Below are 23333 nucleotides of genomic sequence, written 5' to 3'. Positions count from 1 at the left end.
AAATGTGGGATCCTCACTCCACTAACATTTTTAACTCACTTTTCTTTACATTTCTTAAAACACGTGTCAAGGATAAAAAACAAAGAAAGGTTTAACAGGTGTCTAAGAGTATACAAATACATGCATTAAACATTAATATATAAGCTAATTAATTAATAAAGGATTCTTCTCAAGAGATCAGTTTAATAAGTTCGAAACATGCATTAAACATTTCAATTGGTAAAAGAGAGGATTCTCCACTCCTTTGCTTCGGTATACAAATACATGCATTAAACATTAATATATAAGCTAATTAATTAATAAAGGATTCTTCTCAAGTCATGAGATCAGTTTAATAAGTTCGAAAAAATACATGTCAAAGAAGTTGAGATATTACTATATTAGTAAGAAATAAACTATTTTGCATGAGTGAGGAGTAGCAAGTATGTACAAGTATAACCACAACTAAAATATAAAATGCCATTGATTGTCTAAACCCTAAACTTATAGTACTATTTCTTTTAAAAAAAGTCATCAAAACATAACGTAATTATATAAGTAAAAAAATATAATATATTACCTTCATCTGTGTTCATTCTAGTAATTGGCGTGTGACAAAATTGAGGATGATTCCACTCTGCAATTTGAAAATTATATCTCAACGGACACTCGAACCTCTCTTGAAAATTCTCCATTAGATTTAGAGGGCCATTAAAGCTCAATTTTTTCCCTCTGCTGCCATTATCAATCTTTGATCGTTTCTCATAGATTTTTTATCTCTCTCTGCATTTTCTAGCCATTATTACGTGCCAGTGATTTTTGACGGCGTTGTCTGTGCGTCCTGGGAAAAGCCGCGCTATTATGGCCCACCGGTTGCCATGAATCCTGTGGCTCCGTGAAGGGGTTGCGGTTGATTTTGGGATCCAATTGATTGAACCATCTCAGCCTACAACTCTTCCCTGATATAGATATGTCAACAACATTTTATGTAATAGTTACGAATTTAAAATTAAAGACTGTAAGTATTTAGGATGTGATTATATACATGTAATTTGAAAATGTTCATATAATAGCTTTAAGTGAGAACTTGAGAACACTTTAAGAGCATTTTATTGTGGTTTTATGTTCAGGCAGGGAAAACGTTTAATGCAGATTGCAATATTCTCAGGTAAAAAAGGTTTTTAAGATAACCAATATCTTGTTGAATATGTAGAGATATAATTTTTTAAATGAAACCCTAATTTAGTTACAAGCAAGGTTTTAAAAACCGGACCGGACCGGCCGGTTCGACCGGTCGGACCGCGAACCGGAAACCGGTTTTTTATTATTTTTTTTCAAAATTTTTTTAAATTTGTTGTTGGTAGAGGTTGAACTTATGACCTCTCTTTTAGTTAAGAAGACATCTACCACTCCACCACATGGGCTCATTGAACAATTTGAACATTAAATATTTTTATACATTAACCATTAATTTTATCTACAAAAACTAATAATTCATTTTAATTTTATTATTCTTTAATATAATTGTTAATTTTAATATATATAATTATCATCCTTTATATTTTAATGATGCTCTACTTACCACCTATATTATTATTAGTACCATATAAGATTCATTATTTACTATAAATAAATTTTTTATATTACATACTTAATTTATATACCCTAGCTATTGACATTAATGAATAATCTTATCTAAACTAATTAATAATTACTGAATTCGTATTTAATTATATATTATTTTACAAAATAAATTTTCTTAAATTAATATAAACATTATCTATTTTAATACATGAAATATTAATTTTTTTATCTAGATTAACTAATATTAAATATATATATCTAAATATATTTACTAAATTTTAATATTATTTATATTTATACATCACTAATTATCTATAAGGTTTAATGTTTTGTGATATATTATTAATTATAAATCATTTACTAAATTTAATATATTTTTATATATTTTTGCAACAGTAAAACGGTTAGACCGATGGTTCGACTGGTTGGACCGGTTGAACCGTGAACCAGTAACGTCGCCGGTTCGCTTGCAGGTCCGGTTTTTAAAACATTGGTTACAAGTTTGGAGGTTGATGTACTCAAACTAGTTCAAATTCCAAATTACGCATGGAGAAATGTTAAATATGAGATTCGCTCTCGTTTAATTTGGATTAGTATGATTTGTTTTATTTTATAAATTTATTTTTATTCTATTTTTTCAAAATAGGAAAAACTCATTAATTCGATAAATTACATAAAAATAAAATCTCAATATAGTAGGAGTAGTATTTATTTTCTCTATAAATTCAAATAAATTACTGCCAATATGATCAAACCCTAGCTAGCTAGAAGAGTGCATGAGAGAGAGTATATATACCTGATCTACCATGAAGCTTCTCAGCTATGGCGTTCCAGGATCTTTCAACTAATTCCCTCAGCTTCTCATCCTGGGCCGGCCTCCAATGGCCTCTACTGCACATCACGACGACTAACAACAGAGATAATATATATGTCTATATTTAAGTTGATCAGGCTCTAATTCAATCTTTCCTTGTTTGCAAACTCAACAATCAGAGCTCAAAAGGGATTATTTATCAAGAAACATATGTATGTGTAGGAAGAAGAAAAGATGAAGATGATGATGATTGATGAGGAAGAAAGAAGATAAGTGGGAAATAAAAGAGAATATAGAGATAGAAAATTAAGGGGTTAGATCCGTTAGAGAGTGGGAGGGATTTGGACAGACTAGAACCACCAGTTGATGCTACTTCTAGGCTAACTAACCCACTTACACAACATGTACAACCTCTACCTCTAGAGAGAGACAGAAATTATACTATTACTATACTACTATGAGAATTGAATATATACATACACATATTACATATAGGGTGTTGTATTCCTCTTCTTTCTCTGTCTCTCTCTCTATCTCAAGATATATATACTATATGTATGGTAGAGAGAAATAGAATGGAAGGAGAGAGGGGGTTGCTTGGAGGGGTAAATGTCGTTCTCCTTTCAACATCCATTTTTTCCAAAATTCTAACCTACACCCAAACCACTTTGTCTTTCCCTTCTAACTGTGCATGCAACACTATTTAAACTATACTCCAATAATAAATGTATATACGTAAATAATTATATAAGATATCACACGCTTGTCAAGTTTTATTTGATCTAAGATTTCAAATCTATACGAAAAACTTGCACGCTTGTACCTAAATAAGAGGGTGGAGTGTGTGCAATTGAGCATGTGTACAACAATTTCATTGGAAATTAATTTGATAACATCAATATTGACTTGCATTGAAATGTTTGGCATTGTTGTTAATTAGAGCTTATTTACAGAAGACGTATGTGTATATAAATATAAGGTTTTAGGTCTTCACCAGCTTTCCTAAACCTAACTACTGCCCAAATTAAGTTGTTCTCGAATTTTATTTATTATTTCTAGCGTGTATATCAGGTGTTTGTGCGATGAAGTGATAATAAATAATGTTTATTTAAGGTTAATTAAACATGAAATCCAAGTCAAGTAGGTAGGATTAATGTCTTTGCTTAAAGCGTTTTACTGTCTAATTTGCAATATTAATACGCATATTTAAGATTAATAATTAAACATGGACCTATATTCTAGACACTAAAAATAATTTATAATGCATATGTTATTAATACAAATGGGAGATTGTAATTACTATCCTTGAATATCTAATACGGAGTATATATTATTATTTATACATATTTTATAATTGCTTCAATCATAGATAATCATCTAATAAGGAATCAATATTCCGATCATAGTCCATTCAATAATGTTATAGGGTGTGTATTGCATCCCTTGGAATATATTGCGTATTAATTTACTCATATAGTATTTAAAAATATGTTTTGTGCAACAGTAAATATACATATATAAAGGAAATCAGATAATTATATTTTTCATGTGATGAGTCCCACATTTCATTCATATATGCACCTATCTTATTTTAACTTTGGCCATATTTCGTTAACACCTTTTGGATTTAATCATTGGGTATATGATCTCGGTGGCTAAGGAAATTGTCACATGTTTTCTTTCGTTTTACGTTTTAAATTGAACAAATTGACTAATAACTACATAATAACTTGAGAAATTAGTTATAAAGTAATGCACATATGCCAAACCAAATTCCCAACAAAATGACTAATAATCATCAATTTCGTCCAAGAAATCTCGTCCACCCTAACAGATTGAATTTGACACAATTTACAATCCTACATATAGAAAGAACATCTCCACAAATTAAATGTATAGCATTCATTTTGTCTGTGCATTTATATTATTGTAAATAAACAATTTGCACTGTTTATATTTTCCCAAGCCTCCCAATTGATTATATATATAGTTAACATACTATTCAGTTGATATCTCCACATCATAGATAACAATGTTGGGGCAGCAGTAGTATATTGAAATCAAACCTCTAGTTCAAATTAACTTTCAAACTAAGGTAAACTTGTTATTTATTTTTACTTAAGCTACATACACATTGTACCTATATAAACTTACATCGCAATAAATAATAAGGGTTCGTTTTCCGTTACTAGCTAAATCGAGACAAGCCATTATATTTGTGTTAATCATAGTTCATATCCACAACATTTGATGTTTTCTGAAAAAATGTCCAAAATTACATGTACTCCTCAAAAACCTCTCACTTTATGAAAAGCTTTCATTTGTAACTTAAAAAATTTTGGCATCATAACAATGAGTCAGCTAATTCTTAGCGTACCGAATTCTCAGGCTGATTCTAGTTTAACTATAGCAAACCTTGTCTGATTGATCCAAAAAAAATCTGACAAGCTAACTTTCTAACACCAAATACTTAACTATAACGGCAACTAAACTTAGTTCTCAACATCCTAAAACTGTCGATATTAAAACCTTTTTCCTGAGTAAGACTTGTTTTTTGCCTGTTGGCCTACCCCTCTCTTCTGCTCACTTGTCATATTCATTGTTATTGAGTTATCCTTAATTAAGAACAAATTAATGGATTCTTCTTAATTTCAACTGTAAACGGATCACGAGCCCACCACTTGTAAAACCGACCATTTCTATTAATTTGACCAAATTATGTCTTTTACCTATTCGCAATATATTATCAAAATAAATATTTATCACAACATAGAAGATAATGAAAAGTAACATTAACAAGCTTGAACTTAATTTTCTCATCATACAAGGTTCAAGGACTGAATCTTAGTTCATTAATATTCACATTTCACACTATATTCTGTATATACAATCTACATATAAATGTGAAGCTATGAAATTGATACTGCATGCTTCAAGAAATACCTAAGAGTTTTCAAGTGCCAATTAACTAGTTAAGCATATTGCAAAGAAAGGGAATATAGTCTATAGTGTTTATGAATTTATGCAAGAAACGGAATATACAAAGTTTTCATGTAATCACTTGAATAACAATAACATTCGTTCCATGCATATTGGTATGACTAAGTTGAAGCCAATTCTTAAGTGGAGGACTTAGTAGATAGTTTACCAGCTTTACCTACTACATTTCAGCATATAAGTAAATTATTATAATCCCAAGCAGTAAATAATACTCGCACAAACAATAACTTCCTAAATGATCCATGTTTTCAAAGTCTAGATGACTCTATAACAATGTAAAACCTTAAAAGTAAGAGGTTCAAGCAAATTGACAATGAATCCAGCCAGTTCTCTTATCCATGTACACATTTCAGTTCGCATCATATAAGTTTTTGTATTCGTCTCCATCTTGGGTGGAATACTGAGTGCTTCTGTGCTAGACTTAACCTCCACATCTCACCTGATTTGACTCATTAGCACACCAAGTTGGCAATGGGTGATTCCTGAGTTAAGAAGTTATCAGAACTTCCCAACTGCAGCACCCTATGAAAGCTAACATTCGAACCGTTCCAACGAGAAATCAAAATATAGGTTTCCTAATTAACAATTGAGGAGTTCAGCTACCTGCCCTAATGGTATATTATTGCAGTCACTATTACTAGCAGCTCATTATAAGTTCCCTATTTCGGCCAAGCTTGTTCTGTAATAATACCAGCACCAGCTCATAGAGAAATGCTTATTCATATTTTCTCACCTTGATTATGGTCTACATGTACCTATCTCGAGAGGATTTATAAATCAGTTAACGAATTAATTAAGGGGCAATACTGGAGGTGTCTTTTGAGTACAACTTACTTTTTGGATCTAATTGATAGTAGGTAGAAGACAAGGATGTAAGATGTCCTTGTTGACATATTGATACTTTCCTTAAATAATCTAACCTTGATGGGATACACCACCTTTGGCACTGGTACAGGCTAACTATTTATTTCTTTCTAAATTTGGTTGAGATCATACTATTTTATTTGCTTCCCTTACCACTCTTTTCTTGCAATCATACCAAAGAAAAATTCTAGTTCATCTTTAAACAGTTCTATACCAACTAGCAACTTTTAATAACAAAGGTACAGATACTGAGGAAGAGACTGCAGGAAGAAAATGTCAATGGAAACAAGACGGCAGATATGTATGATCTGTTTAGATTTGATAGTTATTCAAAAAACATTTCTGCGTACTAAATGACTGACATTTTCACTTTAAGCAAGAGTTGGAGAAATGGACAGAAAGACACAACTTTCGGGTCAAGTGTTGAATATCATACTACTTCATGATTGATACTACTTCATGATTGATGCAGTTTGTTGCATATAATAAAACTTTAATACTATATTTATCACAACTTTAGCAGATTGGAAAAACAAGTAGAAACACATGATTCTTCAATATTGCTCAAGAAAAGAAGGCCAGTAACAGAAAGAAAAGTCAGTTTTCCAATCAAAAGGCTCCACACCAGAGTTTGAAGTGGCACATTTCATGACACGTAGTTTTTCCACAAACGTACCAGAAAGTCCAGTGCTCAGCAAACCCTGATCTCAGCTTTCACAGCAGTCAATAATCAAATAATGATGCAAACAGAACATATGAAAAATGTGCAACCGCTCCACTTATGTATACTTTACCAAGAGCACGAGGTAAATAAAATTACTCAATAGTACCAATTGCTTGAAAATGCAAATAATTAGGTGGAAATTGGAATAACATCATGCAGTAATTGTAATTTACCTTTATCTTTTCCTATTTCAAGTTCACCTTATGTGGCCTTCCTTGTATAAGCATCTGAGGGAAATTTAAACTCTCACCTTTGAACCCCTTTCACATCTTGGTTCTGTCTAAGTCAAAATTTCAACTACCGACCAGACAAAATACAGAGTCATACTTTGAGTCAAGTTTTGGATGTTCATGTTCAAACATGTGGCAGTTTTATCCTCATTGCTGATGTTAATGACACTACTTTGAATGAAGTATCTACTTCAGAAATTAGCTTACAAAGAAATGAAGCTAAAAATTTGAGCAAGTTAGGAATTTAATTCAGTAATCTCATGCAATAAGCATAAGGGCCATTCTAAAGTATAAAAGGCCATGTCAATGCTAAACTTCAACATCATCTGTGCACACAGGAAAGAAAGAAAAATAAGATAAATGTGCTTAATTGGCAGTTCTCGTATAGGAAGAAGTTCCTACACATGTACTACCTATAAATCTGGTTTCAGAGCTCTAGGAATCAGAAATTTGAAAATCAAAACTATAATGTTTAGGGAACTATTCTGAGTCAGGTATGTATACAATTACATTACATAAAATGGAAATTCGCCCACAAGCTTAGCTGGGTAAAATTGCATCATAAACTCTAAAAATTACAGAGAATCATAGAAATGAGGTTGCTGACCTACAAGGAGAATACAATATGTGCAGCAACTTTTCAATAAATTCAACCCTACAAATTTGATAATAAGACTTCCAAAGAGCTATGTCCCAGTTAAATAGGAACACTCAATTCTCAAATGTCTATTTGTGCATTTAACAACCGGAAACCATACTTACACAGCCGATAGTTCAACTTCCTGCGAGCAAGGTCGATAGGCCACAAAAGTGAAGTCATTTGAGAAGGAACCAGGGTTAAAGCATGTAACTCCAGTGTACTTGAATGCCTTCTGTTCACTTCTATCCCCCAGGACAATCTGCATCAACTAAAAAATTGAATACCAAATTTGATGAGCTTGAACTCAGAACTTAATATATAAAAAAGGAAATTACTGTTTGTGGAGTTGGATACAAATGAAGACAGTGATCAAAGTTCCAAATTATGGGCTGTACGCTCAAGGGCAGAGGGCAAAGATGGCTTTGATGCACTATGGTCGCAACAAGCTGCACAAAAGAATTGTGTCCACGTGGCCTTCAGGGTGATTCCAATTAACAAAGACAGGAAAATATTGCGTAGAATACTAGGCTTACATGCTCGAATGGGTCGCTTGTTTCTTCAGTTAAAGGAGGCATCAGACATGATCTCCGCATTTTGTAAAGCATATCTTCCCGTAGAAATACAATTTCTAGCGTATAAAATCTGATTCTGCTTTCAACCAAAAAGAAGAGTAATTTCGGTCAGTTCAAAACAAACGATTAACATCAGCAATTAAAAGAGAATTGGAAATAATACAGACATTGATGCTTGAAATCCCTTACTGAAGTTTCTACTGGTGTGATCATAGTAAAAAAATAGCTATCAGAGTTCAGAAAGCATGTATTCAAGCATGGTCAAGCAACAAATATTTTAGCAAGCATTAAGAAAATACCTGCAAGGATTACTCATAAATACAGCATTTGGAATGTGACTTTGAAACTCCTCAATTATGTATTTTGGCAACGAGCATCTGGGTAGAGCATGTGAAGGTCCTGAAAGCAGTATTTTATGATATGAGCATGTTAAATTTGCATCTGGAAATTATGAAAGTATTTTAAATTACCTATATCATCAGGACCAGGAATGAAAAGAAATCTACTATGTTCTTTTAGACGTTGATGATCCGCAATCATTTTGCCTAGTCTCCCAAAGTTTGATCTGCAGGCAAACCTTGTCCACTTTCACACTGTTTTTGTTTCCCATGATTTATATCAATGACAAATACAATAGAGGTGTTCTCACCTGATGCTGGAGTAAGAACTAAAAGAAAGATTACATGGATGAGAAGAGAAGTTTCCCATGAAAACGAACAGAGACGGGACTACATTCTCATTCTCATAACCATTGAGGATGATCTCAAGTTTCTCCATAGTCTTCTCTAAGGATGGAGGATGAAGCAATTAGTGAATCACACTAACAAGTTAAAACAAGATTGGATTTAACCAATTACTAAGCAAGGCAGATGAGATTTTAAGAATGATTACCTCCTCATGGTCCAGCCAAACATCAGAGAGTATCACAAACATGTCATTAACTGCCCCTCTTTCAAGCTCTGCAAGTCTAACCTGGGCCAGTGTTAAGGAAAGACAAGCAATTATTACTTTTTAAACTGAGGCAGCATCTGATTTGTCACTGACAGCAGTAATTTTCAAAGGATACCATCTCCTCTTTGGTAAGTGAACCACTGCCAAAAAAATCAAGTCCTGCTAGCATTGCAAGTGACTTTTCTCTGTCCTCTAATGGAGGAAATCCACATGTTTTCACCTGCAAGTCATTTACGAAATTACGATTAACTGTTCCATTGTTGAAACCGCAAGTTACATACAAGGGTTGCAGATGCAATATTGGTAATTCTCCAAGGATCCAGCTTAGAAAGCACAGTTAATGTATTCTATAATAAGCATTGTTTGTTCAGCACTTAAAGGTCTTTGCATGGTCAAATATTATCAACACAAACCTGAAAGATACCATCCATGAGCATCTCGCCTTCTGCTAAGACAATTGTGTTCTCAACAAAAAACCCTGTAGTGATTCTGTAATTCAAGTTAAAGAAACTGCATAGAGCTTTGTAATGTTCAAGAAGATACCACAATCATATCACACGCCAATACATGATGATAAGACTTCTAAATGGCAACACTACAGTGAACATCATTTCTTATTAACATTGACTACGCTAGATGATTTTAGATTTAAGCTATTCACAAACGCATTCTAGCCCAACTACTAGGCTTTTCTCCCTTTAAATGGTAAAAGGCACTTAGAGGGCCAAATATTTACTGGTCTATAAAAGGATATTGCATTGGATAAATCAACTTCCACAGCAGCAGTTAAGTCTTCCAGGTAGAAATGGCCATCCTCCAGTTGAGATATAAGTCCCATGACCCATCTCTTTCCTCTCTGACCAACCAGAGATTGAATTGGCGATATCTGAAAATGAAATTATAGTAAATATTAAGTGTCAGCAGAAAAATGCTTCCTAGTTTTTGAAAGTATGCTTATAAAGGACTCATGTAGCAGCAGGGTTACCTGGCAGCTGCCGTAATCTGACATATCACTATCAAAAACAGGCCTAGAAAAATGAGGATCCCGGGAGAGCCTTTGAAACAACAACATAAACCTATCTCTGTATAGCGTGACCTTTGCAGGCGCATCACCATAAATTGGGAGCTTTCCCGAGTACCTAAACAAGTATAAAATTTACCATCAGAAGGTAAAAAGGAGCTGCGAGTATCAATACATTCACATAAACCCATCCATTCAAATGTTGACCAGTTCTATCTTTAGAATGAAATAGTTAACTCATTACGTGAATATTATGAATCAGATATTGTTAGTATATATCTCCCATATTCCCATCATACTAAGCTTCAGCTATATGTAATACATAGGAAAACTCTAGTTTCAGAAACCAAGTCAACTAGTACTTAATATGTGCAAGCTTAAAGACACAACAACATCATACTCACCAACAAAGTAGATATTAAATTTGACATTAAAGAAATTGTCATGCATCGGTAAAATACGTTAGAAATTCATAATTGAGAAAAAATACATTTGAAGTAGGTTTGGGAAAAGACATAACATACTTGTGAAATAATTTTTTGATCGCATCATAACGAAATTTGGGGAAATCAAATGCATCAATGATTCTCAAAGCAGACGCAGAGGCAGCCGAGCTATGACCGCTAGTCGTCGGACTCTCCTCCACCGCAGCTTCAGCTTCAAGCAAAAGCGCCACCACTCTCTGCACCGGCTCCTTATCCAGTATCGACGATTTCACTGAAACAGAACAAGCAACATTCAATTAAATCAAAATAGCAAAAAATCGCCACCAAACAGGGTAATGCTTAAGATAGAAGCTCGGGAGTCCATTACATGAGACGTTATGCAGCTCGTCGAGGAGTAGATCGAGCGCTTCGTCTTCCGCATCGGGAAATCGGCCGATGAATCCAAGGATTTCCGTTAGGGCTTCCATTTTGAGTTTGTAACCCCTCATGTTGAACTTCTTCTGCACCTTATTTCTCATCTTAGAGCTCATTGTTGAGTTGCCTTTCGCCGCTGGTTCAGCTCGATGTGATGCAGATTTGAAGTGAGTGAAAAAAAGGAGGTTTTGGCGGCAGAAGGAATGGAATGAGTGTGTTTACGGCTGAAATTCTGAGGGGTAGCAATGGCGGGAATCTGTAGTGTGGGCCGGGCTCATATTGTTATTGGGTTTTAATCCGGACCGTAAATATGGGGGGCATACGTGCACAGGCTGAAAGGCCTGCCTAATTAAAAAATAAAATTCTCTGAAACTGTTACTATCTGACTATCTTCCATCCCTTTGACTTTTGAGAGACAATAATACTTCCTCTGTCCCCAAAGAATATACATTTTTAAGTTGATATAAATTTTAATACTCCCTCTGTCCCGCACTATTCGCACGTTTCATTTTCGGCACGGAGATTAAGGAATGAGTGTATAGCAAAGTCAAATATTACGGCTGCAGGTGAAAATTTTTACTAAAAATGGAAATAGTGCAAATAACTTGGGACGCCCAGAAAGGAAATAAGTGCAAGTAGTCCGGGACGGAGGGAGTACAAAATTAGTATAGTAAAAAAGAGCAGAGAGAAAAAGTAATTAAAGTATTGTTAGTGAAGAATGAATCCCACGTTATTAGAGTGAAAAGAGTTTCTAAAAATGGAAAGTGAATATTCTTGTAGGACGGAGAAAATAAAACAAATATAAATTCTACACATATAAAACTTTTTTTTAGTTTTGCTTCGTTTATAATGAGTTGTTTTATCTCGGTGGGCCAATTGGCCATCGACAATTTTCAATTTTACCAGGGGTCTTTTCATAATTTTGTACTCCAAATTATAAAAAAAAAAATATTACTCGCTCAGTTTCTTCTATAAAATTTTGGTTCGTCTCGCAAAACTAATCCGCTTGTATTTTTTGCTAAGTTTTTTTCCCTTATAAGATAGTCTACATTCTCTAATAACAACACTCCAATCACTTTTTTTAAAAAATATTTATTACTCATATTTTATCAATTTTACATTAGATGGCGAGGCAGGCATGAAGCTCGCCTAAACTCTAAACCATCCATCACTGTAGACTGTAGTCTGTATATAAATAGACAGAGAACTGGCCTCCTCATTAATTACTTGCACTCTGCATGAAACACGGCTGCCCCAGTTGAGTTCTTGAGCAAGAAGTGTTACACCCCACCTTCATGGGCAGCACATCTCACTCCCACCCCTTGTCACCTCTTCTCACTCGGACACGTACGTTTCAATTAATTAATGGATTATTATGTGAAAATTAATGTAGATTAATTATGCAGTAAATTTGACGGTTTGTTGTTCTAGTTTCCTACTCCAATTCACAAGTGGATCTGCCTAAGAACACCCAGGTTTATGTCAAGGTAGGTTATAGTAGTATCATGAATGTTAGAAGATATGCAAATATCACGGAGTTAATGCAAAAGATTACAAGATCAATTACGGAGATCCCTCCCCAATTATAGCTAGGGTAAATCGTGCATGTATCTTACCATATGTAAATTCTCTCTCTGCCTATTAAGGCATGTTATTTCCTCTACTGTAAATATACAATATATGAATATATTTTCTCCCTTTAACATGGCATCAGAGCCACCGAAAATTCAAAGAATTCAAGGGCTCAGAATATAACCTCATCACTGCCCAATTACCTTTCCCAACCAGAAGGCGGTGACGGACGAATCGAAACCTGAAATGGCAGAAGGAGAAGACGTCAAGACTGGCGATCTCAAACTAAAGGCAAGCAAGAATGTAACAGTTGCATTCAAGCTAAATGGGAGAAATTATGCACTATGGGCCCGACTGATGCGGGTAGCCATCGGAAGCCGACGAGCACTGCGGCACATTACCGGGGTACCGGAACCCCCGAAACCTACCGATAAAGAGTATCTGGAGTGGGAGGAGACCGATTTAGTGGTCTTCTCCTGGATCGTTGACAATATGGAGATTGAAATCGTGGCAGATTTCGCACACCATCAAAGTGCGAAGGCAATTTGGGATAGCTTGGCCATAACGTACCAGAGTACGTCGGACTCTTACCTGATATATGACATGGAGGACAAGGTCAGCCGGATTGTCCAAGGGGACATGGATCTGGAGACTTACTGGAGAACACTACACGGGGTGTGGATCGAGATTGATCGATGCCAAACCAAAACCATTACCTGATGTGACAAGGGAATATGTGAGTATCGAGAAATCACCAATCAAAAGAGATTGTACAAGTTTCTGGCGGGATTGAACTCCCAATTCGAAGGAACAAGGCGAGACATCCTCAAGGAGAGTCCAACCCCCCAGTGGACGTTGCCTACGGCTGGATCAAGCGAGAAGTCGTCCGGCTAAAGATCATGCCGTCGGTCAATACCGACACAACCACAGCAGCCAACGGGGTGGGACTCGGATTTGGGGCTCGACAAACCCGATTCCAGACCCATCCCCAAACACAACCAGCGCAGCCACCACAGAACCGCCAAATACAACCGTCTGCAGCCACCACAGAACCGCCAAATACAACCGTCTGCAGCCACCAACAGCCGCCGCGGAGCCACCAAGCCAGACAAATCCAAACTATGGTGTTCGAATTGTGGGATGAACAAACATACCCGTGAGAATTGCTTCAAATTGATCGAATTCCCGGAGTGGTGGGAGGAGAGCCAAAAAGGGAAGGCCAGATTGGCTATCGGCATGGAGGAAACGAGTGGAACAGAGAATACCACCCGTGGACGGAGTACTGACGGTGTCACTCCACGCGGCGGCGGCGGCAGACGGACGGAGGAAGTCGGCCAGGCAGCATTCGCCGGACGAGTCGGCGAAATTGAGAGAGGCAATGAAGGAGGTAATGGGCTAGGGTTTTCTAAACCTAGCCCATATTATTTTTCATATATGCCTCAAACTTTTGATGAATTACACATTGAACCCCATTCTATGCAATCCGCCCCCCAAACTTTGGTTAATTCGAATCATGCCCCATTCGACTACAAGAATTTACAGTCTGCCCCCCGAAATGTAGCTAATTTGAAAACAGACCCCATATTGTGTGATGAGTTGTATGTTAGCCCCAATAGGTTTGAAATTTTGCATGACCTGGCCATTGCATGTGCGGTGCGACATAAGTCTAGGGAAAAAGATAATCGGTGGATTTTTGATTGCGGGACAACTGATACTATGACTCATGATAGGCAGGATTTTGTGGAATTTTGTGGAACTATGAAAAGTCAAATACAGACTGCTGACGGGGAATTTACTTCAGTAGAGGGGAGTGGAACTATTGAAATTTCTCCGACACTGACATTATCAAATTGTCTTTATGTGCCCAAGCTGTCTCATAAATTGATGTCGATTAGTCACGTCACAAAGGAATTAAATTGTACACTACTGATGCATCCAAATTTCTGTGTTTTACAGGATATCAGGACGAGGTGGATAATTGGGCGTGGCACTGAGCGTCAAGGGCTCTACTATGTCGACGAGATGGCTCACCAAGGCAGTGCCGCGATGTTGACTCACGGATCTGCTACTCGAGACGCTTGGTTGTTGCACAGACGTCTAGGTCACCCATCTCTTGGTTATCTTAAACTTCTTTACCCGAATTTTTCACATATTAAGGATTTTGATTGTGAGTCATGTGTTTTGGCGAAAAGCCACAGACAGTCATTTAAATCTACTGAAACTCGTGTTAAGAGTCTTTTTTCACTTGTGCATGCTGATGTTTGGGGCACTGCGCCCGTTACTGGGGATCATGGTTTTCGATATTTCGTATTATTTGTGGATGATTGCTCAAGAATGACGTGGGTGTATTTTTTGAAAAATAAATCTGAAGTCTTTGAAAAATTTGTTTTGTTTTACAAACTAATCAAAACTCAGTTTCAGACAACTATAAAAATTCTTAGGTCTGACAATGGGAGGGAGTTCGTTAACAAGGACATGTCAAACTTTTTCACAGACAACGGGTTAGTTCATCAAACCTCGTGCCCTTATACCCCCGAACAAAACGGAGTAGCCGAAAGAAAGAATAGGATTATTTTGGAAATCACACGCGCCTTATTTTTTGACTCAAAAGTTCAAAAAATTTTGTGGCCTGAAGCTGTTGCTACCTCTGTTTATTTGGTAAACCGTTTCCCTACAAAAATCTTAAACATGAAAACCCCATTAAACCTCTTGTCTTCCCTAGCCGATGTGCCTGAACCTCTTACCCTACCCCTTAAAATCTTTGGATGCTCGGTGTATGTCCATGTCCCTAAACACGAACGAACAAAATTTTCCGCGTGCGCCCTAAAATGTATTTTCTTGGGATATGGAATAAATCAGAAGGGATATAGGTGTTACGACCCATCGTCTAGGAAGATTATAATGACAATGAACTGCAACTTCTTAGAATGCGAATACTTCTACACCAATTTTAGTGGTCAGGGGGAGAGTGGAATAATTGATAGGTCAAGTGGACCCCTAAATTGGTTTGTGCCACTACCAAGCGAATCTGTGGTGGAACCAACAAAGACAACTAGCGCTGTCACCGAGCCCGTCTTGTCACCGGCGGAGCCTCCCCAGTCACCAACGTCTGAACATCCTCCTCCAGTGATATCCAAGGTAAACACTGAAACAAATGTCAATAGTACAATTGTTCCTAACGATGCTGATGTAGAACCCACGGAGAGTGCTGCAATTGATGGGGACACAGGACAGTATATACTTCCAGAGAGGAGTACAAGGGGTGTTCCACCTAAACGATACAGTCCCGAGCGTATATCAAAGAAGAGCAGATATTCAGTGGGAAACTTTGCATCGGCAAATCTGACCAAGATGGCAAAGGCTTTTATGACCGCTTTGTACGAGGAAGAAGAACTTCCCCGGACTGCAGAGGAGGCAGTAAAGATCCCACATTGGAAGAAAGCGATGATGGTGGAAATGAAGGCACTAATGAAGAATAACATGGGAAGTCTGTCGAAGGCCAGAGGGATCTAGACCAGTGGGGTGCCGCTGGGTCTTTACAATCAAGAGGAAACCAGATGGATCGATTGATCGCTATAAAGCGAGACTGGTGGCAAAGGGATATTGTTCTCACCAGTAGATTATGCCGAGACCTTCTCACCAGTAGCAAAGATGAACACGATCCGCGTATGAGGTAGATTATGCCGAGACCTTCTCACCAGTAGCAAAGATGAACACGATCCGCGTATTGTTCTCTATTGCAGTAACAAAAAACTGGCCCCTACATCAGTTTGATGTTACCAATGCGTTCTTGCATGGAGAGCTGACACGACCAATCTATATGGAAGCTCCACCAGGGTTCGATGGAGAGTTCAGAAGGGGAGAAGTGTGCAAACTCAAGAAGACGCTGTATGGTTTGAAGCAGTCACCAAGAGCATGGTTTGGAAGATTTACAGAGGTGATGAAGAAATATGGATACGAACATAGTAACTCTGACCATACTCTGTTCATAAAAGGGAGGGAAGAGAAGATCACATGTTTGATTATTTACGTGGACGACATGATTCTTACTGGGGATGATGAGGACGAGATCAAACGGTTGAGGGATAATCTATTCACCGAGTTTGAGATGAAGGACCTGAGCCTATTAAAATACTTTCTGGGCATTGAAGTAATGAGATCGAAGAAGGGGGTCTTTATAAATCAACGGAAGTATGTTCTTGATCTTTTGGCCGAAACAGGGATGCTTGACTGCAAGCCTGCAGAGACCCCGATGATGCAGAACCACGGTCTGCGACTGACAGAAGGAGCTGAACTCACTCATCAAACAAGATATCAGCGACTGGTGGGTAAGCTTATCTATCTCTCTCACACGAGACCCGATATTGCATACGCCGTGGGAGTAGTCAGTCAGTTCATGCATAAACCTCAAGTTGATCACTGGGAAGCAGTCTTGAGAATTGTGCGCTATTTGAAGGGAATACCGGGGCACGAAATTCTGTTCGAAAATCATGGGAACTTGGAGGTACATGGATTTACAGATGCAGATTGGGCAGGAAATCCAAATGATCGGAAATCAACTGCTGGATACTTTACCTTCGTTGGAGGTAATCTGGTGACTTGGAGAAGCAAAAAACAGAAGGTGGTAGCTCTATCCAGTGCAGAAGCAGAATTTCGTGGAATCAAAAGTGGGATAACATAAATATTATGGCTGAAGAAGTTACTGACGGAACTCGGCCTGATGTCCAAGGAGCCGTGTAAATTGTTTTGTGACAACAAAGCAGCCATCAGTATATCTGAAAATCCGGTACAGCACGATCGAACGAAGCATGTCGAGGTGGATCGACATTTCATCAAAGAGAACATAGAAGGAAGAGTAATAGATCTCCCGTATGTCCGGTCGAAGGATCAGCTAGCCGATATCCTCACAAAGGCTGTTGATGCAAGAAGCTTTAATGAAGTATTGGCAAGTTAAGAATGGGAAATCCCCTTGCTTAACTTGAGGGGGAGTGTTATAAGATATGCAAATATCACGGAGTTAATGCAAAAGATTACAAGATCAATTACGGAGATCCCTCCCCAATTATAGCTAGGGTAAATCGTGCATGTATCTTACCATATGTAAATTCCCTCTCTGCCTATTAAGGCATGTTATTTCCTCTACTGTAAATATACAATATATGAATATATTTTCTCCCTTTAACAATGAAAATCATTAATCCAAGATTATTAATTAAAATTTCAAATTTGTAGGGCGATGATCTATCGGGAATGCAGCTGAGTGGGAACAAGGTGAGGAAGCTGGAGTTCTTGATGGGGGAGGAGGGGGCCGACTGCGTTATAACCATCGGTGGTGTGCAGAGCAATCACTGCCGTGCCACTGCTGTTGCATCCAACTATTTGAATCTAGACTGCTATCTCATATTGCGCACTACCAAGGTAAATCATTATTTGCTGATTTTATAATTGGGTTAAGTATCAATATGAATAACTATGAGTATCATTCTCATTCTTAACATTGTTTATTTTACTTTATATGAGTATTCATTTTATTTTATCTGTTCAAAGTTGTTATTGTCATACTTAATTTACTACGTTAACAAAATTTGTAACATACATAATGCTGTTTAAGATATTAAATAAAACAATTATGGACTAAACTTGTTGCTTTTGGGATAGGGTTTCGCTTGATTTGAACTTATGACTCTGCAGGATCTAGTGTATAGAGATCCCGGCTTAGATGGAAACCTTTTAGTCGAACGTCTTGCCGGAGCACGTATAGAACTCGTCTCCGAAGAAGACTATTATAGACTTGGTCGTGATGTAAGCATATATATCTACCAACGTAAAGTTTAATTTTGTTGAATATTTATAATATTTGAATTCGAATCTTGATTGTTTTCTATCAGGAACTCATCAACATGTTAAAAAGGAAGTTGTTGAGTGAAGGGAGAAAGCCTTATGTCATTCCTATGGGTGGATCTACTTCTTTGGCAACTTGGTACTATTGTTTAAATAAAAGTATGTTTTCTTCCACTTTTTTATATTTTTGCAATCTGTTTATCCCCAGGGGTTATATTGAAGCAGTTAGAGAGATCCAACAACAGCTTAAGCAAGGGAATGTTGTAGGTGCAACATTGATAATATTGTTGTAGCATGTGGAAGGTTTGATCCTTCTTCTTTTTATTTCACTTTTTTCATTTTAAATAAATTACTAATAAGAACGATGCATGACGTGATTTATGAATTTAATTACAGTGGATGCACGGGTGCTGGTCTAGCGCTTGGCTCCCAACTGGCGGGGATGCAGTCGCCCCATTGGTCGGGAACTGGCGGAAAATGGATATTTGCGGGTTTCTCATTGTTTTTGGAAGAAAGGGGGGTGGGGGATGGGAGATTTCTTGCATTTGCAGTCACAAACTGTATTGCAGTAGTTGGCTGGTTTATTAGTTTGAGTTTTCATGGTGTTTGAGAGCCAAGAGTTTGTGAAATTATTTAGAGTGATTTATGATTAGTTTATAATGTGAAAAGGGTGGATTATCACAAGGGGCTTTAAATGAATTCTTCCCAACATTCACACATACATCACTATGATCTCATTGTCACCACAACATATGCAAGAGAACTAAGTTATATTGCAGCAAAAGAGGTTACAACTAAGAATCATGACTCCCCCATTCTTGAAATTGAACATGTTCACATAGGCCAAAGAAGTTTCTAGAACATCTTGCCGGTGCCTTCCTTGCGAGGGATGGACGCATGGACATCCATCCTGCGCCAGTTTCCGACCAGAGGCGTTATCTGCTCGGTTTTCTCGTACAGTCCCAAGAGGCCTCCAGTGTGTACAAAGAGGACCTTTCTTCCTTCCCACTTCCTGGGATTCTCAGCCATGTCTCTCATCATCCCATACGCAGCTTTTCCACTGCATGTATCACAAAACAATGACGTCACCGGAAAATATTGGTCGGAAGTTTACGTTTCATAAAGAATTTAGTTAAAGGGACTGGTTTGAATGAGCCCGGATATATATTTCTATAAAATAGGAACCATTTCAAGCTATTAAATCGATTTCAGGCACAGGCTTCGCAACCCACAAGTGGAGAAAATTCTATTGTTTTTTATTCACCATTTTTCATATGAAATTCATAATATCTCATAGTGTTTCATCGAGACAAAATGAACTCGTACCTGTAGACGGGGTCAAGAACAATACCGGTGGCTTTAGCAATTTCTCGCACAAAATTTAGCTCTTCTGATGTATTCATGGCATAACCAAGTCCTTTCGCCTGTTGAAAGTGCAATCAAGTAGCAGAAATTAGAGTTTTAAACAAATTTTAGAATTTTGTCATAATCTTAACTAACATTCAAATATCAAGAAATGCCAATCTAAAAGTGTTGAGAAAGAAATGGAGCTCAACATTTTGAATGTTGACAATGTCACGCGAGCTAACACCGGCCTGGAGCCCATCGATTAGGCCTTGAACGTAGTCATAGAAATAGTCGGGATCATCACATACACAATAGGCATGGACCTGCATTTACAGACTTTGTAAATAGATAACGATTTTCAAGATGGAGGAGCAGAGTAGTGGGGAAGAAGAATACATACTTTAGCAGCCAAGCCACTCAGCCAAGTCCCGACTGATAAGCCAGCAATTGTGCCTCCGCTGCAAATCAATGACATGTATGCACGTCTCAGCGGTTACCATCACTGGATTAGAAAACAACAGCTACATCATAACTAAGGTTTATACCTTCCACATGCTACAATTATGTCGTCAAATGTTATTCCACCGCTCCCTTTTCCAAGCTGTTGTTGGATCTCTCTAACTGCTTCGACGTAGCCCCTGGGAAGAGATGAGTGTTTTGTTGATTGATAGCAACACTATCACGTGAAGAAGAAACAAAATGGAATATAACTACAAATTTGAGATTCATCAAAATAAACTAAAGCTTATGCCAACAATAGAATAGTAAGATTAAAGACTATGGCAGTATTTGGTTAATCGAGATCAAATTGGTCGGACTTTATTCAAGTTTGAATTGGCTGGAGATATCACAGATTCATTTTGTCAGGGGGGCACAAGTCATAAGGTAAGATTAATCCTATGAGGCACTGTCCCAAGATTAAGTACCGTACTAGGAGACTAAGTCGTGTCTATGAGGCATGATGATAAAAAAAATCCGTCGTTATCCAAATTATTTTCACTCACTGCTTCTCAAGGCTACAGTTCTCTAGACCAAATATAAATGAAAAGCAACAAAAAGAAAATCAAGTAAAAACTTATATGGTAAAGGTAAATAGTCTGCTTCGTGAAAAATTTTACCAAGTCCCCAAGGAGTTGGATCCACCCACAGGAATGACATACGGCTTTCTGCCTTCACTCAACAGCTTTTCTTTCAGTATGTTGGTGAGAGCCTGATGGAAGAAACAAAAGAAAGAAAAGTAAGACTTGCAGAAACTGTCAGGCCGGTAAATCAGCATAATTAAACAGTGAAGAATTAGACGTACTACAGCCCCAATGCTAGCATATTCTTCTTTTGAAATAAGATCTACATGTGCTCCAACCAAACGTTCGACTAAGAGATTTCCAGTCAAACCGGGATCTTGGTCGACTAGAGCCTGCAAAAAGGGAAGTATGGGGGAAGAAGAACCAACGTTGAAGGCACCTGTTATTTCTCAGTAGCTAAAAGAGTGCTAACCGGGGGATACCTTAGACGTGCGTAGAATAAGATAGCAGTCGAGATTCAAATACTTGGCAGCCACAGCAGTGGCTCGGCAGTGATTGCTTTGTATCCCTCCAATAGTTATAATGCAATCAGCACCCTGAGCCACCGCCTCAGCCATCAAGAATTCAAGTTTCCTGACTTTGTTACCACTCAATTGCATTCCTGAAAGATCATCACGCTATAAACAATAGCAAACTTTAGACATCAGCAAATGGGTACAAAATAATCCCATCTAGAATACTCAGGAATTGCAAAATAACACAGCATCAACCAGGATAACAAGAATCACAAACCACATCAGTCACATGCCAATATGTGTGTAACATGGAAACTAGTTTAATTTAAAAACTTACGTTGAAACCAATACGAGTACATCAAGCAAACTATTAAAACCATGTTTCTCAATCTAGCAGATTTAAGAGTTTGAGCAAGATTTCAAATTACTAGTATTATTCATGCCCCTTCAAACATGGAAATCTAGTTCTCTAAAAAGGATTGCAAATGTCCCACAATGACGAATCACTACATGTCAGTGATTCAGTCAGCTAGTATTAGACTGAATCAGTAGATGTCAGCTCACGCCTTAGCTCTCTACATCCGGTACTCATCTATTTGCTGCTCGATTTGGTCACGAATTCGAACAATCCACCAACTATCTACCAAAGGATAAACATGTAGAGGCACAATACAGCCAGAAAGACTAAACTTTACAAGCATACGCAGATAGAAGCACAAGAAAAAGGCAATCGGTTAACCAACCAATCACACTAGAATAATTCAATAATCGACTCAATAACCACCAAAAATCAAGAATCACGGTTACCTTGAGATAAACCTCGGTTCCCTTAGGTAAATTAGGGAGGTTCCACTTGTGAATTGGAGTCGGAAACTGCAAAAAAAAAAAACCCAGAAAATCATTACTGCATTCAATTAATTCAACACGACTGCAAACGAACAGACCTGGCCGAGGGAGAAAACGTGGGAAGGAATTGGATTGAGGTTGGCTGCCCACGAAGGCGGCGTGTAAGGCTTCTTGCAGGGAAACTCGAAAGAGGTGTCGTTGGTTTTGGGCATAGAATCCATTGAAACCTCCGATTTGATCGAATGAATTGCTGTGGCTGTCGGATAGCCTTTTGCTGAGCTGAAATTTTTCTTTTTTATTGACGGAGATGATCGAAAAGGGCGCTGAATTGAATAAGCGACTGCTTATCATCAGTGCTTGGATATTGATTTGTAGTTTATATGTAACCTCCCATCATCTCAATTTGCCGATGGAGTGTGTGAATCTTGTTTCAGTAGAGAGTCAGCTCTCACTCTCTCATTTTAAAAACGGAAAAAAAAATTCTAATTAATATTAGTATTTCGTTTTATTCACACAATATTTCATCAAGATTTTTATTGAAAAATCAGTTATAATTATAACTCAATGTTCGATGACTCACAAATACACAGACGCACGAAGTACCCCAAGTCTCCAATATAGTATGAAGGCGGCTATATGGACAATACATGTAATATGATTACTAATTTTTGGCTATTACCTGTTGGAAGAGATAATCAGACGCTTAGGCTGGATCAAGCCACTGCTAACCAAGTTGATCAAGCCGCCACATGTCGAGTTGATCAACAAGTCGTAATGCATGATCTCAAGTCACTAGACCACCAAGCTGATCAAGCTGCAATACATTGCCTCAAGTCACTGGACCGACAAGCAGATCAAGCTGCAATGCATTGTGCGCGATCCAAAACAATCACGAACTCCATGAGAGCTGGAGCTGAGAATGAGACAAAGAAGAGTAAGGAGTGTGCGGCA

The 23333-nt window shown here is 37.5% G+C and overlaps 2 protein-coding genes, 1 long non-coding RNA gene and 1 pseudogene across 4 annotated transcripts; 1 reads left to right on the top strand and 3 right to left on the bottom strand.

The window, feature by feature from the left end:
- Positions 1-269: 269 nt before the first annotated feature.
- Positions 270-2987, bottom strand: LOC121786421. Its single transcript, XR_006047156.1, has 2 exons — positions 2360-2987; positions 270-938 (listed from the first exon to the last, which is right to left on the bottom strand). It is a non-coding gene; the product is annotated as an uncharacterized LOC121786421 (long non-coding RNA).
- A 4626-nt stretch (positions 2988-7613) lies between these two features.
- LOC121785888 (DNA polymerase epsilon subunit B-like) lies at positions 7614-11466 on the bottom strand. Of its 2 annotated transcripts, none has more exons than XM_042184355.1 (13): positions 11193-11466; positions 10904-11096; positions 10344-10497; positions 10113-10244; positions 9772-9849; positions 9474-9578; positions 9299-9379; positions 9057-9187; positions 8878-8972; positions 8707-8806; positions 8369-8483; positions 8171-8281; positions 7614-8103 (listed from the first exon to the last, which is right to left on the bottom strand). In XM_042184355.1, exons 1-13 carry the CDS (start codon positions 11353-11355, stop codon positions 7954-7956), a joined length of 1608 nt encoding a protein of 535 aa, XP_042040289.1. In that variant the 5' UTR covers positions 11356-11466; the 3' UTR covers positions 7614-7953. The 2 variants fall into 2 exon arrangements, with proteins under 2 accessions (XP_042040289.1, XP_042040290.1); XM_042184356.1 differs by having other exon boundaries at positions 7615-8094; positions 11193-11463.
- A 6065-nt stretch (positions 11467-17531) lies between these two features.
- On the top strand, positions 17532-19262 carry LOC121787768 (annotated as a pseudogene).
- Positions 19263-19327: 65 nt separating this feature from the next.
- Positions 19328-22835, bottom strand: LOC121786061 (putative D-cysteine desulfhydrase 1, mitochondrial). The gene is made up of 10 exons (XM_042184579.1): positions 22481-22835; positions 22344-22409; positions 21504-21698; positions 21303-21413; positions 21118-21209; positions 20545-20637; positions 20400-20457; positions 20209-20322; positions 19979-20076; positions 19328-19712 (listed from the first exon to the last, which is right to left on the bottom strand). Exons 1-10 carry the CDS (start codon positions 22601-22603, stop codon positions 19508-19510), a joined length of 1155 nt encoding a protein of 384 aa, XP_042040513.1. The 5' UTR covers positions 22604-22835; the 3' UTR covers positions 19328-19507.
- Between the last annotated feature and the right edge of the window lie 498 nt (positions 22836-23333).

The sequence above is a fragment of the Salvia splendens genome, chromosome 22 (genome assembly GCF_004379255.2).
Source record: "Salvia splendens isolate huo1 chromosome 22, SspV2, whole genome shotgun sequence".
NCBI lineage: Eukaryota > Viridiplantae > Streptophyta > Magnoliopsida > Lamiales > Lamiaceae > Salvia > Salvia splendens.
The sequence above is the reverse complement of the archived record's forward strand: the minus strand, read 5'-3'. Positions and strand labels throughout refer to the sequence as shown.

Excerpts from the sequence above, each read along its gene's own strand:
- LOC121786061 (XM_042184579.1), bottom strand. The coding sequence starts at position 22,603 with ATGGATTCTATGCCCAAAACCAACGACACCTCTTTCGAGTTTCCCTGC. Across the intron at positions 21,414-21,503 it reads TTATTCTACGCACGTCTAAG|GCTCTAGTCGACCAAGATCC; the intron begins GTATCCCCCGGT and ends CCCTTTTTGCAG. Across the intron at positions 20,077-20,208 it reads ACATTGTCAACATTCAAAAT|GCGAAAGGACTTGGTTATGC; the intron begins GTTGAGCTCCAT and ends CACTTTCAACAG.
- LOC121785888 (XM_042184355.1), bottom strand. The coding sequence starts at position 11,355 with ATGAGCTCTAAGATGAGAAATAAGGTGCAGAAGAAGTTCAACATGAGG. Across the intron at positions 9,188-9,298 it reads TTTGGCTGGACCATGAGGAG|ACTATGGAGAAACTTGAGAT; the intron begins GTAATCATTCTT and ends TCCTTAGAGAAG. Across the intron at positions 8,807-8,877 it reads TCCTGGTCCTGATGATATAG|GACCTTCACATGCTCTACCC; the intron begins GTAATTTAAAAT and ends TACTGCTTTCAG.